A 17,351-nucleotide genomic window follows, 5' to 3' on the forward strand; every position below is an offset into this window, starting at 1 on the left:
GACACCAAATTGTGCAGTACAAGGTATTACATAGACTGCACTTCTGTCTCTCCTGTGATGAGGGTAAAGCTGCCGTGGGTACCTTGGAACATCTTTTTGGCATGAGTTTTTTGCCAAGGTCTATAACTGTGTTTTACTTCCTGTCCCAATGATAGCAATTCTTGGTTGGTCAGACTCTCTGGAGTCTCTCAGTCCAAAGATACGGTTACCTGTTCAATACGGTGTGATTGTAGCTAAGAAAGTTATCCCGTTTTGTCTGCGTTGCATCTGGAAAGAATTAGATACACCATTTCTGGGAATTCTGCAATATTCGACAAAATGTGGGAACCGGTTTTTTGTTTTTTGGTCAGTAATAAGGTCTAATGATAACATTACATGATAACAATAATAACAATTATACGATAACGATAACAAGCTACATTTCACGGACCACATCTCAAAGACCGCACGATCATGTAGATTTACACTCTACAATATCAGGAAGATAAGACCCTTCCTCTCTGTACATGCCACACAACTGCTCGTTCAGTCCCTTGCCATAACTAGACTGGACTACTGTAACGCTCTCATTGCAGGCCTTCCTCCATGTGCTATTAGACCTCTCTGCAAATGATCCAGAATGCAGCAGCACGTCTGGTCTTTAATGAACCTAAGAGAGCACATGTTACACCACTCTTTGTCTCTCTCCACTGGCTGCCGGTTGATGCACACATTAAATTCAAGGCCATGATGCTGGCATACAAAACAGTCACTGGGTCTGCTCCAGCATACCTAAAAACATTTATGCAGATCTACACTCCCGCTAGAAGCCTACGGTCGGCTAAGGAACGTCACCTTGTTATATCAACACAAAGAGGCACCAAAACTTTCCCAGAATTTCAGTTTCATCATACCATGTTGGTGGAATGACTTTCCCATCTTCAAACACATCTTTTTCAAGAGCACTTAACCAGTCACTAAAAAATAAAAACCTTAATAAAAATAATATTCATAAAAATCTTCAAGGCCATACACATCTGGGATGGCATACGGTGAGTAAATGATGAGAGAATTTTCATTTTTGGGTCAACGGTTCATTTTATGCTTATAAAAAACGACTGGGGTAATGAGAATTTGGCTGCTGAAGAGATCTTTTACCTTGCAGGATGAAGCTAACAGAGAGCCATCTTCCTTCCAGGCCAAACCCTGTAGCTGATCGGCGTGCTGTTCCAGTACTGCACACAAACACACACACACACACACACACACACACAAACACATACAAACACATACACACACATCAGAACTTAGGAGCGTAAGTTCTCAATCTACATTTAGGATTACAGTGTCAGAATCAATGGCAACATTCCCACACAGTGTCAATGAGGAATCCACACAAGTGCAGCATGAATGAGCACACATACAAGTGTTTGTTAGGGGAAGTGTGGTGACCAGGCACTGAGGGAAAGCTTATATGACCACAGCAGATCTCAAGGATCCAGTCGTGTGGCGTAGGACTGTTAACAGATCCCAAATTGAAATGGCACAAATGCATGTTGTGCCTTGAGTGATAAAGCACATTTTGATGAAAAACTGCCAAGAGATGGAGAATATCACACTGACAAAAAGCATCGTGAACACATGAAAACAGGATGAGGGCAGAGAGTGACGGTGTGATGTAGAAATGAGAGGTTGAGGGAGCACCAGCAGGAGGCACCAGAGAGCAGCAGCCAATCATTTGGAGCCAAAACTCTGCGGTGCATCTGAGCTGAAACATTTACCTCCGCTGCTCCACTTTAGACCCCAGAAGCAGCCCTGGAAACAACCAGAGGCTCGGCACATCAAACAAAACATTGCACACAAATAAATCCAACATAGACAAAACAACCAACAAAAGAAAGAGCCAAAAAAGACACAGACAGTGTTGACAAGCTTGAAGTGTAAACTACAATAATTCAAGACTAAATTTAGATGGTGGTTGTTAAGTGAGTATTAATGCAGAAGGTGATCTGGGAAGGTCTTACCTGTCAGGGCGGAGTCTCTCGTGGTGTCCCACACCTGAACTCCTCTTGTGGACGCCACAGCGATCAGACCGGAGGCCGCAGGGTGGAAGAGAACGATTTCCAGTCGGCTGTCTCCCGGACTCAGAGTCACCTCAGGACTGCTCGGCTGACTCTGGTCCGGATCACACACACGCCACAGTTTCACCTGAGAGACAAAACAAATATTTATAACATGTTACAATGTTATCCCATAGGAATTTCACACCTCTAACTAACGTAAATCACGTACTGAGAAAATGATTTCACCGACAGCAGCGGCAGGGTTAGAAGTTTGTGGATGGTGTGTTCATAGGTTAGTGTGTGCGTCGTGGTAGTCAGGAGCAGATTCGGGAGGAATCCTCCATTGAAGTGTAGTGAGGTGCAGAGAACAAGCACACAGCAGACTGGAAAGCAACCACACTCCCGATACGTGGGCAGAGATGGGCAAGCAAACAGATACATGAGACAGGACCAACTTGGCAGAGAGTGAGGTAAGTTACTTCGCGGATGCGGCGAGTTGGCTGTAATTCCGAATGAACATCCAATAGAAATTGGCGAACCCCAGAAACCTCTGCAAAGCCTTGCGAGAATCTGGAGTTGGTCGATCGGCGACGTCTCTGACCTTGGCAGGGTCCATGCGCACTCCCTCGTATCAAACGGTGAACCCCAGGAAGGGAACCGACTATGCATGAAAAGTGCACTTCTCCGCCTTGACGAACAGACGATTCTCTAGCAGTCGCTGAAGCATCTGCCTGGCATGCTGAACAAGGTCCTGGATATTCTGGGAGAAGATCAGAATATCGTCTAGATAAACAAACACAAAGCAATTAACCACGTCTCCGAACACGTCATTTATGAGTCCCTGGAAGACGGCGGGAGCTTGACCAATCCGAAAGGCATGACCAAATATTCAAAGTGCCCACTATGGGTGTTAAAAGCTATCTTCCAATCATCCGCCTTCCTGATTCGAACAAGGTGATAAGCATTGCGTGGGTCCAACTTCGTAAAGACGGATGCTCCCTGCAGGAGTTCGAAAGCTGAGGACATCAACGGCAAAGGATATCAATTCTTCACAATGATGTCATTCAGCCCCCGATATTCTATACAGTGTCTAAGCAAGCCATCCTTCTTCTCCACGAAGAAGAACCCCGCCCCATGCCAGCGATGAGGAAGGGCGGATAAGACCGGCTTCCAGAGAATCATTGATATACCTGTTCATGGCCTTTCTCTCGGGAGCCGTCCTCGAGAAGGTGAAGTGCCAGGAAGCAATAAAATCGCACAGTCGCACGGGCGATAAGGAGGAAGAGATGTGGCATGGGACCGGCTGAACACCGCTTTCGTGTCATGGTATATCAACGGTACTCTGGATAAATCTGCCGGTTCAACCTGCAATGAGACACAAGACTGGTCAGGGAGGACAGCAGAGTTAAGACCAAGGATGCCGATGGAGATTGGATCAGGTAAAAGGATAACTGCTCCGTATTATTTCCAGAGACGAAGGTGACTGGCTTGGTGGACTGGGTGATGACGTACAGGGGCGTGCCATTGGAGGTGTGGGGGCGGTGATAGGTTCATCCAACTGGACCATAGGAACCCGCCATTCAGAAGCAAATTCGATGTCCATAAAGTTCCCTTCGGCTCCGGGGATCCACCAGGGCTGAAACCGTGTGACTGGTAGATCCAAACTATTTTCCGCGGCATCCACGCACAACTCACCACGCGCCCCACAGAGAGCGAGAACCACACATTACAGTGACCACGAGGAGGTTACCCCATGTGACTCTACCCTCCCTAGCAACCGGGCCAATTTGGTTGCTTAGGAAACCTGGCTGGAGTCACATTCGGACTCGCGACTCCAGGGGTCATAGTCGCCAAGGGCTATAATGAACATGTTATTTTTAATAGAAGTAATTAATGTATGAAACCAACATGGACACAAATGCTCAATGACCCATAGACCAATTATAGCCTTTGGCAGCCTACTTTTCACCATCCAAAAAAAACTGTATAATAATTGTAATTTTTAAGATGTTTTGATGTCTCTAAATATGGTATTTAGGCAGAAACGATGATTACCATGGTACATTTTTGTAAATGGAACGGCCTTATTACCCTAGACACACTCCGGGTCTTCAGTGTCACCTCTGTGAACTGACTACTAAACACCAAACCACCATACACTGACTCAGCCACTGCCAAAACACACACACACACACACACTTTTAAACACACAGATGTCAGACGGAGTCCAGCTGTGGAGAAATACAGCATCAGCAGCTTGAGGCCTACACAGTGAATTCATCAACAACTTTATTTGTCTGTTCTGCTGAGCGGTCAAATCAGTCTTTTATTTGAGGTAGAAAAACTCGACACCATCTTTGAACATCTCAACATCTGTGTGGCATGTTTTGACTGCTTAAAAAAGTCATTTATACAGGTTGATATAACAATGGCTGCAGAAGACACCTGTAAATGAGCTTGTGTGTGTCTGTGTTTTTGTTTCATGTTGTTAAGGTGAACAGACATAACAGCACAATGGTGTGGCACAAGTTAAGAATTAACAGATGGCTGACTCTGCTCAAGGCTGTTTCCAGACGATGCACATTCTTATGGGCTGAACTTCCTGTCAAAGGAAAGCCATTTAAGAGTTCCAGTTCAAACTAAACCAATGCACCTGTAACTACACTTCACTGAGAATTTAGGGGGCAACCAAGCACTCCCACAGCCTCATTTGAGGTGTAGTGTCAAAACAAACCGACTCATAAGAGTCATTTGTTTAGGAATCGGACTACACTGGTCGCATTGTATGTTTCATGCTGTAGATTCAAAAGAATGAAGGGGGAGCCCAGTCGCGGCATTTGCAAACATATGCACCCACTACAAATTAGATTAGAAAGAGTGGTGGTGGCGTAGTGGGCTAAAGCACATAACCGGTAATCAGAAGGTTGCTGGTTTGATTCCAACAGCCACCACCATTGTGTCCTTGAGCAAGGCACTTAACTCCAGGTTACTTATTACAGGGATTGTTCCTGTAATAAGGGCACTGTAAGTCACTTTGGATAAAAGCGTCTGCCAAATGCATAAATGTAAATGTAAAGAACTGGCTCAAGAGTCATTTGTTCGGGAATCAGGCTACACTGGTCATGCTGTATGTTTTGTACTTTTCATTCAAAATAAGTGGCTCATAAGATTCATTCATTAGAGAATCGGACTACGCTCGTCACACTGTATGTTTCACCCTGTAGATTCAAACGAACTGGCTCATAAGAGTCATTTGTTCGGGAATCAGAATACACTGGTCCCACTGAATGTTTCACACTACTGATTCAATATCAGTGTTTCAATGGCGTTGAATGGAAGCGCAGGAAACATTGTCTGAGTATTTTAGCTCGGTGTTGCATCTGCATCAGCGGAAGTATGTTAGTTTGTTTCCAGAACCGAAAGTCATGAAAATCATCCGATTCCATTTTTTTTATGGAACCGTTTCTGAATAAGAACTGGTTCTCGGTTTCCAGCCCTATCCAGGAGTCGGGATGCAAAGGTTTATAGCACTCAAATTTCAGGAACAAAAGTTGTGTGTAAAAGGTACCAGGATGCTACAATGATCACTTCAGAGGAAGGACTTGCTGGAATTGCCATCCGAGGAAAACTGACAAAAGTGGACCAGACTTTATGCCGACGGTCAAATACAGAGCCCGAAAATATCATGTCTTACCGTCTCGTCTGATGAGCAGGTTGCCAGAAGGTAGTCATCAAATGGCGAGAAGTCCAGATCAGTCACCTGGTCTGGGACAGGGAGAAGGAGAAGAGAATTAGGACAAACTCATCTGGGTCGCATGTAAGCAGATATATTTTAAGCGAATGCCCACATCTGCCTGATGCATTCAGTGTGGCAGGAACCAGACCAGTGCAGTGTATAAAATCATGCAGATACGGGTCAGGAGCTTCAGTTAATGTTCATATCAACCATCAGAATGGGGAAAAATGTGATCTCGGTGATTTCGACCATGGCATGATGGTCCACTGGTCAAGCTGTGTGTTTTGCAGTGTAGATTCAAAAGAACTGGCTCATAAGAGTCATTTGTATGGGATTCGGTCTACACTAGTCGCGCAATATGTTTCACGCTGTAGGTAAAAACATATTTTTTTAAAACAGCTCATTAGATTAATTTGTTTAGGAACTAGAATACACTTGTGGCACGCTATGTTTCACGTGGTAGATTCGAAAGAACTGGCTCATAAGAGTCATTTGTTCGGGAATCAGGCTACACTGGTCGCGCTGTATGTTTTGTGCTTTACATTCAATATAAGTGGCTCATAAGAGTCATTCGTTTGAGAATCGGACTACGCTCGTCACACAGTATGTTTCACTCTGTAGAATCAAACAAACTGGCTCATATGAGTCATTTGTTCAGGAATCAGGCTACACTGGTCCCACTGTATGTTTCACACTACTGATTCAATATCAGTGTTTCAATGGTGTTGAATGGAAGTGCAGGAAACACTGTCTGAGTATTTTAGCTCGGGGTTGCATCTGCATCAGCGGAAGGATGTTTGTTCGTTTCCAGAACCGAGGTACTACTACTGTCAGCTTAGAACAGGAAACTGAGGCTGCAGTGGGTACAGGCTCATCAAAACTGGACAGCTGGTGATTGGAAAAACATCACCTGGTCTGTCAAACCTGGAATTCTGCAGGTACACAAATGGTAGGCCCACTGCAGCCTCAGCTTTCTGTTCTTGGCTGATAGAAGTGGAAACCAACGAGGTCTTCTGCTGTTGTGGCCCATCCACCTCAAGCTTTCGGTGTGTTGTGCATTCTGCACACTATAATTCTACAGAGGATTTATCCGAGTTACCGTAGCCCTTCTGTCAGCTCGAACCAGTCTGGGCATTCTCCGTTGACCTCTCTCATCAACAAGCCGTTTTCATTCACAGAACTGCCACTTACTGGATATTTTTTTGTTTTTGGCACCATTCTAAGTCAATCCTAGCGACTGATGAATGAAAATCACAGAAAAACTCAAACCAGCCCATACCGCACCAGTAATCATGCCACGGTCCAAATCACTGAGATTACATATTTTCCCCATTCTGATGGTTGATGTGAACATTAACTGAAGCTCCTGACCCGTATCTGCATGATTTTATACGTTACACTGCTGCAACACGATTGGCTGATTAGATAATCACACAAATATGTAGATGTACAGGTGTATCTAATAAAGTGGCCGGTGAGTGTATATAGAACCATCTGGTGACATATATTTGGGAATTTATCCAGATAGTTGTCCGATTTTTTTTTAAATAAGCTGATTTTGGGGAGTTATCAGAATATTGAGGGCTCAATTTCACTATAAAGTGTCATTGTATAACAAATAGCAGTGAGAACATTCCTCAGAATTTCCCCTTTTGTGTTCACAGAAAAAGAAACGGCATTCTGGTTTGGGATGACATGAGGGGGAGCGAATAAAAAACACATTTTCATTTTTGGGTGAACTATCACTTTAATCGCTGGCCCAATGAAATAGAAAATAACATAACTGTGCACTCACTGAAAACACTTGATCTGTAATTGTGAGTGTGAAGGAGTTTCTTACCAGCGTGACATGGAATCTGGGTCACAATCCACTTCCCATCAGATCCAGGACTCACCGAAGACAGGCCGACCATTCCACCACCTACAGAGAGAGAGAACGGAGAGCTTTTAGTTTGGAAAACCAAATGTTGCCAATCTGTGCCCGAATGGTTTCTGGGATCAGTTATTTAGCGTTCATTCTCGTCCGATCTGAACTGATGCATTTAGATATTCAGTGGTGATAGTGAGAACTTCTTCCACATTCACACAGAATATAAACACACCTGACCGGCACGAGTTGGCTTGCACAACAATAAAGAGGAACAACATAAAGACATCAGATTACAACACTTCTTGAGACTGTGTTCTCACCAGCTTGATCTGTGTTGAAGGCCACGAGAATGCAGCTGGATTTGATGTGGTTGCCCTGAGAAGAGAAGGAACCTCCTCGAACATTAGCGATCCAACCCTGGACAGAAACACAGGTGGGATGAAATACTGTTCATTAACACATGTCTCCACAACAGGAAGACAAACCTTTCATTTGGTTCTGTAGGAACAGCAGAAGATGATATGTAAAGGTGCACTCATTAACCTTTTTCTGTGCGTCGACTCGGACTTACGCTGACACCTAGTGGCCTGGATGCTGCAGCATTGAAAATCAATCGTTTTAATGTACTGATGTCATTGCAGAAATTCACTATGATGAATTTAACCATGAGTGAAAGTGTCCAATAACAGGACGAGTCGTTTTCGGCTGGTCATGTGATCATAACATGAGGGGACCCTGATACGACTAAAGTCTCATCTTCCAAAAGATTGTACTTTTAATATTTTATGAAGCTTGAGTCTGTGGTAGGACTACGGCTCCGGTATAGGCTACTGTGCAACACCAAGGCCTTGTTCTGACTGCCACTAAATATGCATGTCCAGATTGTATCCAGATGAGGTTTTGATAGTCTGGACAGCAAAAAAAATCACATGAAATCAGATTTTTTTCAGATGTGTCTCAGTCTGGCTGCTCAAATGGTCTTTTGCGTCACTCTTGTGTGTCGCTAACAATGACGTCAAAGATCGGTGACTGCAGCAAGGAACATCACAATATTTACCAGGATTTCGGGACAAGGTGCCTATTTGGAGAGCGAAATGATGCACCTCCATTTTTCCCGCATCTGTTTTGAAAGCATCGTCACGTGGGTACGCCTACGTCATTACCAAAGCAACCCATGCAGATAGGCTGGTCATGTCTGAACGCGCAAATCTGATTTGATCACTTGCAATTAATAGTGCCTGAAAAGATCAGATCATATAAACATAGCCACTGACGCATTTCTATTCTCCTTTTAAATTTGTACTAAATATATTAGAATACGAACTGGCTAAATCTTTTGACTTGGTCATTTTACTCATATTTATTAACAGCCAGATACAGGAATTTGAGTGTGGTTTACTGGTTGTCTAATTGTGCACTTAAGGTTACAATATCGTGGTTGAGATGCGTCTGTTTTAATTGACCGCGAAAATGAGATGGAGGAAGTTGGAGGAAGTGACTTTTTCTTGCATTTACTAAATCAGGAGACATCACATTAAACTGATGCCTGTAAACTGAAAGTCTCAAGTCAGAGTAAAGGTCTCAAGTTAACGTTTGATCACAAACAGAAAAGAGGAAATGGATAGAAACGCAGCACTTTTGCCAGTCAACACACACACACACACACACACACACACACAGGCCCTTTCAGAAGCAGCAAACTTGAGGAAGTGCAGCAGATCTCCTGTAATGCTCAGCTGATCGCTTTCAAATCCTTTCAGGATGTCAACAAGAATCCACGTGCAATGGGGGAATGTGTTCGAGCATCTGCAAGAAACCAGTGAGAAGAGTTTCGTCTCACATGTCCGCTTGCATGTTTGGCAGCACTCGAACCACGATCTTCCGAATCCAAAGTCCGACACCGAATCACGTTGGATTAAGGGTGTAAATGTAGGTGGGTCTGTAATACAAGCATTAAAACAAGTCGTTTTTCAAATGACGTGTTGCAGTAAAAGTGTTTCGATATCATAGCATAGTAAAATAGGGGGAAAATAAGTGTCTATAAAGTAGAGCTGTGAATTTGTAACTAATTAATCGCACAGTTATCTGTGATTAATCGCAATTAATCGCGATTACTTTTTGGTACATGACACGACAAACTTATTAAAAAATCATCATAAAGGGGGCCTGGGTATCTCAGCGATTATAGACGCTGACTATCACACCTGGAGTTGTGAGTTCGAATCCAGGGTGTGCTGAGTGACTCCAGTCAGGTCTCCTAAGCAACCAAATTTGCCCGGTTGCTTGGGAGGGTAGAGTCACATGGAGTAACCTCCTCGTGGTCATGATTAGGGGTTCTCGTTCTAAATGGGGCACATGGTAATTGTGCGTGGATCGTGGAGAGTTGCATGGGCCTCCACATGCTGTGAGTCTCCGGTGTCATGCACAACGAGTCACATGATAAGATGCACAGATTGACGGTCTCAGAAGTGGAGGCAACTCGTGGCGGGCTTCTCCCTTAGAGATAGGGTGAGGAGCTCAGTCATCCGTGAGGAGCTCGGAGTAGAGCCGCTGCTCCTTTGCGTCGAAAGGAGTCAGTTGAGGTGGTTTGGGCATCTGGTAAGGATGCCCCCTTGCCGCCTCCCTAGAGAGGTGTTTCAGGCACGTCCAGCTGGGAGGAGGCCTCGGGGAAGACCCAGGATTAGGCGGAGAGATTACATCTCCACACTGGCCTGGGAACGCCTCAGGGTCCCCCAGTCAGAGCTGGTTAATGTGGCTCGGTATAGGGAAGTTTGTGGCCCCCTGCTGGAGCAGCCGCCCCGCGACCCGACTTCGGATAAGCGGTTGAAGATGGATGGATGGATGTAGGTTAAAACGTTCAGGGTATTTTTTATTTTTCAGGATAAATTAATTCACTAGACAAATTTTTACGCGTATTCATTTTTGATACAAGTATATGTGTACATGCCATTAAACCAGTGAAGATGTTGCATTTACAATTTGGCCAAAATCTTCTGGACTTTTCCATTGGACTTGTTTTAATAATATGATCAAATGGGCAGATTCAATACCTATCAAACTTCACTGGCAAGAGTGTGCATTACCAATGCATTATTAAACACCATAAATACAGATCTAAATATATTGAATTTGCTGAAGTTTAAAATCTCAAAACTATTATTTTCAGTCTCTACAAGTATACCTGATAGTAGCTTGCTGAATCTCCAGGAGCGATATGGCTCGGGACACCTTTCTCCTATTGTGTGAACACCTCTAGTGTTCATATTTACCAGAAAACAATAGCGAAACGTAGAACGCACACGTAAAAGTCAGTTTGTTAAAATGTAACGTTCGTTCTATTAGACTAGGTTGCTTAATTCTTCTCCTGTTTGAAGTGCTGCATCTCCAGGGTCTGTCAATGACCCTGTTGGGTTGACACTTTCAAGTTTTAAAAGCCCTACAGAAACCAAAGCAACATAAGTTCTTATGGTCATAAATAGTTTTGTGTGCATGCTGACCGAGCAGGTATAAGAGCATTTCGTCTGCAGAACGACAGTTGCAGCAATAACAATGGTGCACATTCAGTCATCAGTCACGTGTCACTCTCCTATGCTGGTGGGCGATTCTGCACGTGGCATATTGGACCCTCACATCCGGATCAGGAGATATCACCTTACGCTTACCCCAGCATCAGTCAGCTCTTTATATCCTGACACCAGACAACAAACACTGACATCACATCTGAGACTCACCGCAGACCAATGTGTTGCTCAGAAGCTGTCAATCTTTAACAGTGTAAATTCGTGTCATATGATCGAGAAGATCATGAATATTCTGCAGATTGCACCATATATATGTACTGTGAACTGTCAGCTATTTTAACAATGTGAAGCATATTATATTTGTACAAATAAATTTTTAAAGCAGATGTAGGCAAACATATTGTCACAAAACCCTGTTATTTTCCATATTTAATTCTGTGATTTGTTTCCAGTTATCGTCTCTATATATTTATATACAGTGAGGAAAATAAGTATTTGAACACCCTGCTATTTTGCAAGTTCTCCCACTTGGAAATCATGGAGGGGTCTGAAATTGTCATCGTAGGTGCATGTCCACTGTGAGAGACATAATCTAAAAAAAAATCCAGAAATCACAATGTATGATTTTTTAACTATTTATTTGTATGATACAGCTGCAAATAAGTATTTGAACACCTGTCTATCAGCTAGAATTCTGACCCTCAAAGACCTGTTAGTCTGCCTTTAAAATGTCCACCTCCACTCCATTTATTATCCTAAATTAGATGCACCTGTTTGAGGTCTTTAGCTGCATAAAGACACCTGTCCACCCCATACAATCAGTAAGAATCCAACTACTAACATGGCCAAGACCAAAGAGCTGTCCAAAGACACTAGAGACAAAATTGTACACCTCCACAAGGCTGGAAAGGGCTACGGGAAATTGCCAAGCAGCTTGGTGAAAAAAGGTCCACTGTTGGAGCAATCATTAGAAAATGGAAGAAGCTAAACATGACTGTCAATCTCCCTCGGACTGGGGCTCCATGCAAGATCTCACCTCGTGGGGTCTCAATGATCCCAAGAAAGGTGAGAAATCAGCCCAGAACTACACGGGAGGAGCTGGTCAATGACCTGAAAAGAGCTGGGACCACCGTTTCCAAGGTTACTGTTGGTAATACACTAAGACGTCACGGTTTGAAATCATGTATGGCACGGAAGGTTCCCCTGCTTAAACCAGCACATGTCAAGGCCCATCTTAAGTTTGCCAATGACCATTTGGATGATCCAGAGGAGTCATGGGAGAAAGTCATGTGGTCAGATGAGACCAAAATAGAACTTTTTGGTCATAATTCCACTAACCGTGTTTGGAGGAAGAAGAATGATGAGTACCATCCCAAGAACACCATCCCTACTGTGAAGCATGGGGGTGGTAGCATCATGCTTTGGGGGTGTTTTTCTGCACATGGGACAGGGTGACTGCACTGTATTAAGGAGAGGATGACCGGGCCATGTATTGCGAGATTTTGGGGAACAACCTCCTTCCCTCAGTTAGAGCATTGAAGATGGGTCGAGGCTGGGTCTTCCAACATGACAATGACCAAGCACACAGCCAGGATAACCAAGGAGTGGCTCTGTAAGAAGCATATCAAGGTTCTGGCGTGGCCTAGCCAGTCTCCAGACCTAAACCCAATAGAGAATCTTTGAGGGAGCTCAAACTCCGTGTTTCTCAGCTGACAGCCCAGAAACCTGACTGATCTAGAGAAGATCTGTGTGGAGGAGTGGGCCAAAATCCCTCCTGCAGTGTGTGCAAACCTGGTGAAAAACTACAGGAAACGCTCTGTAATTGCAAACAAAGGCTACTGTACCAAATATTAACATTGATTTTCTCAGGTGTTCAAATACTTATTTGCAGCTGTATCATACAAATAAATAGTTAAAAAAATCATACATTGTGATTTCTGGATTTTTTTTAATATTATGTCTCTCACAGTGGACATGCACCTACGATGACAATTTCAGACCCCTCCATGATTTCTAAGTGGGAGAACTTGCAAAATAGCAGGGTGTTCAAATACTTATTTTCCTCACTGTATATATATATATATATATATATATATATATATATATATATATATACTGACTTTGTCAGTATTTGGTAGCATTGCCTTTAAATTGTTTACCTTGGGTCAAATGTTTTGGGAATTCTTCCACAAGCTTCTCACAATAAGTTTCTGGAGTTGTGTCCCATTCCTCCAGACAGAACTGGTGTAACTGAGTCAGGTTTGTAGGACTCCTGCTCGCACACACTTTTTCAGTTCTGCCCACATATTTTCTATCGGATTGAGGTCAGGGTTTTGTGATACTCCAATACCTTGACTTTGTGGTCCTTAAACCATTTTGCCACAACTTTGGAGGTATGCTTGGGGTCATTGTCCATTTGGAAGACCCATTTGTGTCTGAGCTTTAACTTCCTGTCTGATGTCTTGAGATGTTGCTTCAATATATCCACATCATTTCCTTCCTCATGATGTCATCTATTTAGTGAAGTGCACCAGACCCTCCTGCAGCAAAGCACCCCCACAACATGATGCTGCACCCCCCATGCTTCACTGTTGGGATGGTGTCCTTCAGCTTGCAAGAGTCACCCTTTTTCCTCCAAACATAATGACAGTCATTATGGCCAAACACTTACATTTTTGTTTGATCAGAACAGAGGATTTTTCTCCAAAAAGATCTTTGTCTCCATGTGCACTTCCAAACTGTATTCTGGCTTTTTTATGGTGATTTGCAGCAGTGGCTTCTTCCTTGCTGAACATCCTTTCAGGTTATGTTGATATAGGACTCGTTTTACTGTGGATATAGATACTCGTCTACCCGTTTCCTCCCGCATCTTCACAAGGTCCTTTGCTGTTGTTCTGGGATTGAATTGCACTTTTCGTACCAAACCGTCCTGAGCGGTATGATGGCTGCGTGGTCCCATGATGTTAATACTTGTGTACTATTGTTTGTACAGATGAACGTGGTACCTTTGGGTATTTGGAAATTGCTCCCAAGGATGAACCAGACTTGTGGAGGTCTTGGCTGATTTTTTTAAATTTCCCATTATGTCAAGCAAAGAGACACTGAGTTTGAAGGTAGGCCTTAAAATACATCCACAGGTACACATCCAATCCACCTGCTTAAAGGCACAGTTAACTAGTGTATGTAAACTTCTGACCCACTGGAATTGTGATATAGTCAATTAAAAGTGAAACAATCTGTCTGTAAACAATTGTTGAAGAAATTACTCATGTAAATTATAGTATATATAGTGTTACAAATGCCTACAAACACCGTCACAGTTGTAAAACTGAATTCTTGTATTAAATTCAAAATTATGGTCCTAGTCTTTCTCATTAAAAGTCGTTTAAGGGTACAATTACTTTTGGCACATACTGTACATGTGTTTCTAACAGCAAAAGAGGAAGGTAGATTGCTAGTAGTCTGTGAGTTATTAAGTAAAATGTATAAAATGTTACAGTTGCACCTGACATCAACAATATATACAGTACAAAACTAATGTGTGTCTGTATAAAAATAAAAAATCTCGATAACACTCAGAGCTGCGATTTACAAAACATCATGACACCATGAAGGATGATCTCTCTTATCTGTCCCTGTTAAGACACTGCTGAGATCAAATGAGGTCACTTCACACTGTACACGTGCAACAATATCTCACTGCAACATCACATCTGCAACAGAAATCAATGCATACTGTATGTGCAATGAAATGACACTATAATCACTGTACATGTGCAGCATATCTATGTGCATATGATTTCTCATGCGTGATCATTCATATCCAAGAGCATAAAGCCTCACAAACGTTCAGTTCAGGATGGAGGAAGTTTAGACACCATCAGTGCATCTGCACCACTCCTTAAGATCGAACCAAATCATAGACATAATGACACAACTCGCTTTATCTGCAGGGTCTGCTTTAAAGGAGCCTGTACTCACATCTTTCTTGGGGATTTTCGGAGTGGTATTCTTGAATTTGGACGTCTTGAAACGATTCATTCTGCTCTGCTGGATGCGCGTTTCAACCTTCCGGGTGTCTGTTGTGTGTTATGAATCTGTGGGTTTGAAAGAAGTTCGCTGAATATCTGATATACAAACAATGCACTCGGACTGTTGCGTCATACAACATGTTTTGTACATCGCGCAGTCTTGCGCAAAAGAAACGCCGTCAGTGCTCGTTCCAGTCAACATTCTAGAACACTTTTTTCTTTCACAGTTTGGAATCAATTTTCTGACAGGATTCCAAAATAGAACCATTTTTAACAACAGCTTAAAACCTGTTATTATGACCTAATAGAATAAAATGTCCCTGAAGTCCTGAATAAAGACATTCTGCAATACATGTTACTGTATAATGAAGATTACACAATAAATAAATAAAAAAGAAGAAGAAGAAAAAAACTATTGACTGCGAGCACAAATATAAAAAAAAAATCATATTTTCATGGCCTGGGTAGCTTAGCGAGTATTGATGCTAACAACGAACCCTGGAGTCATGAGTTTGAATCCAGGCGTGTTGAGTGACTTCAGCCCGGTCTCCTAAGCAACCAAATTGGCCCGGTTGCTAGGGAGGGTAGAGTCACATGGGGTAACCTCCTCATGGTCATGTTTAGTGGTTCTCGCTTTCAATGGGGCATGTGGTGCATTGTGTGTGGATCGTGGAGAGTAGCATGAGCCTCCACATGCTGCGAGTCTCCGCTGTGTCATGCACAACGAGTCACGTGATAAGATGCACGGATTGACGTCTCAGACGTCTCAGTGGAGGCAACTGAGACTTGTCTCAGATTGAGGTAAGTAACCGCGCCACCACGAGGACCTACTAAGTAGTGTAAATTGTGCATTCCAAATTTGGAGAAAAAAAAAATTCATATTTTTTGCCATGACACATATAATTTCACATTGGAATGGAGCATACGTTATATATGAGACAATAGAAAGTCAAGCCACATTATAGGCCTACACATTATAATTCTCTAACCTTATTTGCATGTTGTGCATGTCTAACATTAGAGTGTGCATTGTGCTGTATTGTATATTGCAACTTTTAACAAACTGTATGTGATAGTTTCTGTCAAAATAAAATGTTTACTACAGCTGTGTTACTATGGTATAAGAAAGAAAGAAATCTACATTTTCCCCATTAAAAAAATTTTACTCTTAAAGAAATTAACTGTAATTTTTAAACATATGTATAAAATGATGAGCACTCACATGAGATGAGGACTCTTGTAATATCGGTAATCTTATAAAAACTGTTTTATTCTACATGGGGCAGGGGCACCCTCATGGGGGCAGCCATTTTAGAATCACATGACCAGCCGAATACTACTCGCTTAATCTCAGTAACTGTCTTCTTATTGGACACTTTCACTCTTGGATTAAATTAATCATGGCTGATTGTGAATACTGAATTTCTACAATGGCATCTGTAACTGAAAACTATTGATTTTAAATGATGCTGCATCCACACCACTAGGTGTCACTGTAAGCACAAGATAACCCAAGCAAAACGTTACCAAGTGCACCTTTAACAAAGAACAGTAAGCTCTGCAATAAACAAAATACAGGTAAAGGCCACAATATCAGAAAAAATAATAGATATGTGATTTATTTTTTAATATTTCAAAATATATAAATACAATTAGATTAAATACAATTACATAAAATAAACAGAAATGGCCAATTAGAGAGAAAAAAACCTGTTTAAAAGTAACAATAATTGTTAGACAATAAATAATGGCAGAACTTTGGTTGCTGGGGAACATTTTTGCAGGAGAAAAAACATTAGCCTATACTGCATACTGTGCATATTGTATTGTATGTTGCACTCAGTAATTTTTTCCCAAAGTTTTACACCTAAAGAAATTAAATGTAATTTTGAAACATATCTATAAAACTATGACCACTCAAATGAGACACATAAGTAACCTTATGAAAGCCGTTTTATTCTACATAGGGCAGGGACGCCCTCATGGGGGCTGCCATTTTATGTTGCGCTCATCACACTGCCTATCATCCCACTGCTTTAAGTTTAATGCTGGGAGTAATTCACTAATGTCAATCTTACCTTCAATGTCACTAGCCCCTCCACTCTGCTTTCTTCGGAGAATGGCCAGGCTGTGCAAGAACATTCTTAACCC

The 17,351-nt window shown here is 42.4% G+C and overlaps 1 protein-coding gene across 2 annotated transcripts in view; it reads right to left on the reverse strand.

Moving 5' to 3' along the window:
- Positions 1-15,267, reverse strand: part of coro7 (coronin 7) — a 157,193-nt gene extending 141,926 nt beyond the window's left edge. For both annotated transcript variants that reach the window (XM_052131344.1, XM_052131343.1), the window contains exons 1-6: positions 15,151-15,267; positions 7,969-8,065; positions 7,619-7,699; positions 5,737-5,807; positions 2,004-2,187; positions 1,138-1,214 (exon numbers count right to left, since the gene is read on the reverse strand). In XM_052131344.1, the coding sequence (XP_051987304.1) occupies positions 1,138-1,214; positions 2,004-2,187; positions 5,737-5,807; positions 7,619-7,699; positions 7,969-8,065; positions 15,151-15,210 (570 nt within the window). In that variant the 5' untranslated portion in view covers positions 15,211-15,267. The remainder of the gene's footprint in view (positions 1-1,137; positions 1,215-2,003; positions 2,188-5,736; positions 5,808-7,618; positions 7,700-7,968; positions 8,066-15,150) is intronic.
- Between the last annotated feature and the right edge of the window lie 2,084 nt (positions 15,268-17,351).

This window comes from Xyrauchen texanus, chromosome 8 (genome assembly GCF_025860055.1).
Source record: "Xyrauchen texanus isolate HMW12.3.18 chromosome 8, RBS_HiC_50CHRs, whole genome shotgun sequence".
In the NCBI taxonomy this organism is placed as follows: domain Eukaryota; kingdom Metazoa; phylum Chordata; class Actinopteri; order Cypriniformes; family Catostomidae; genus Xyrauchen; species Xyrauchen texanus.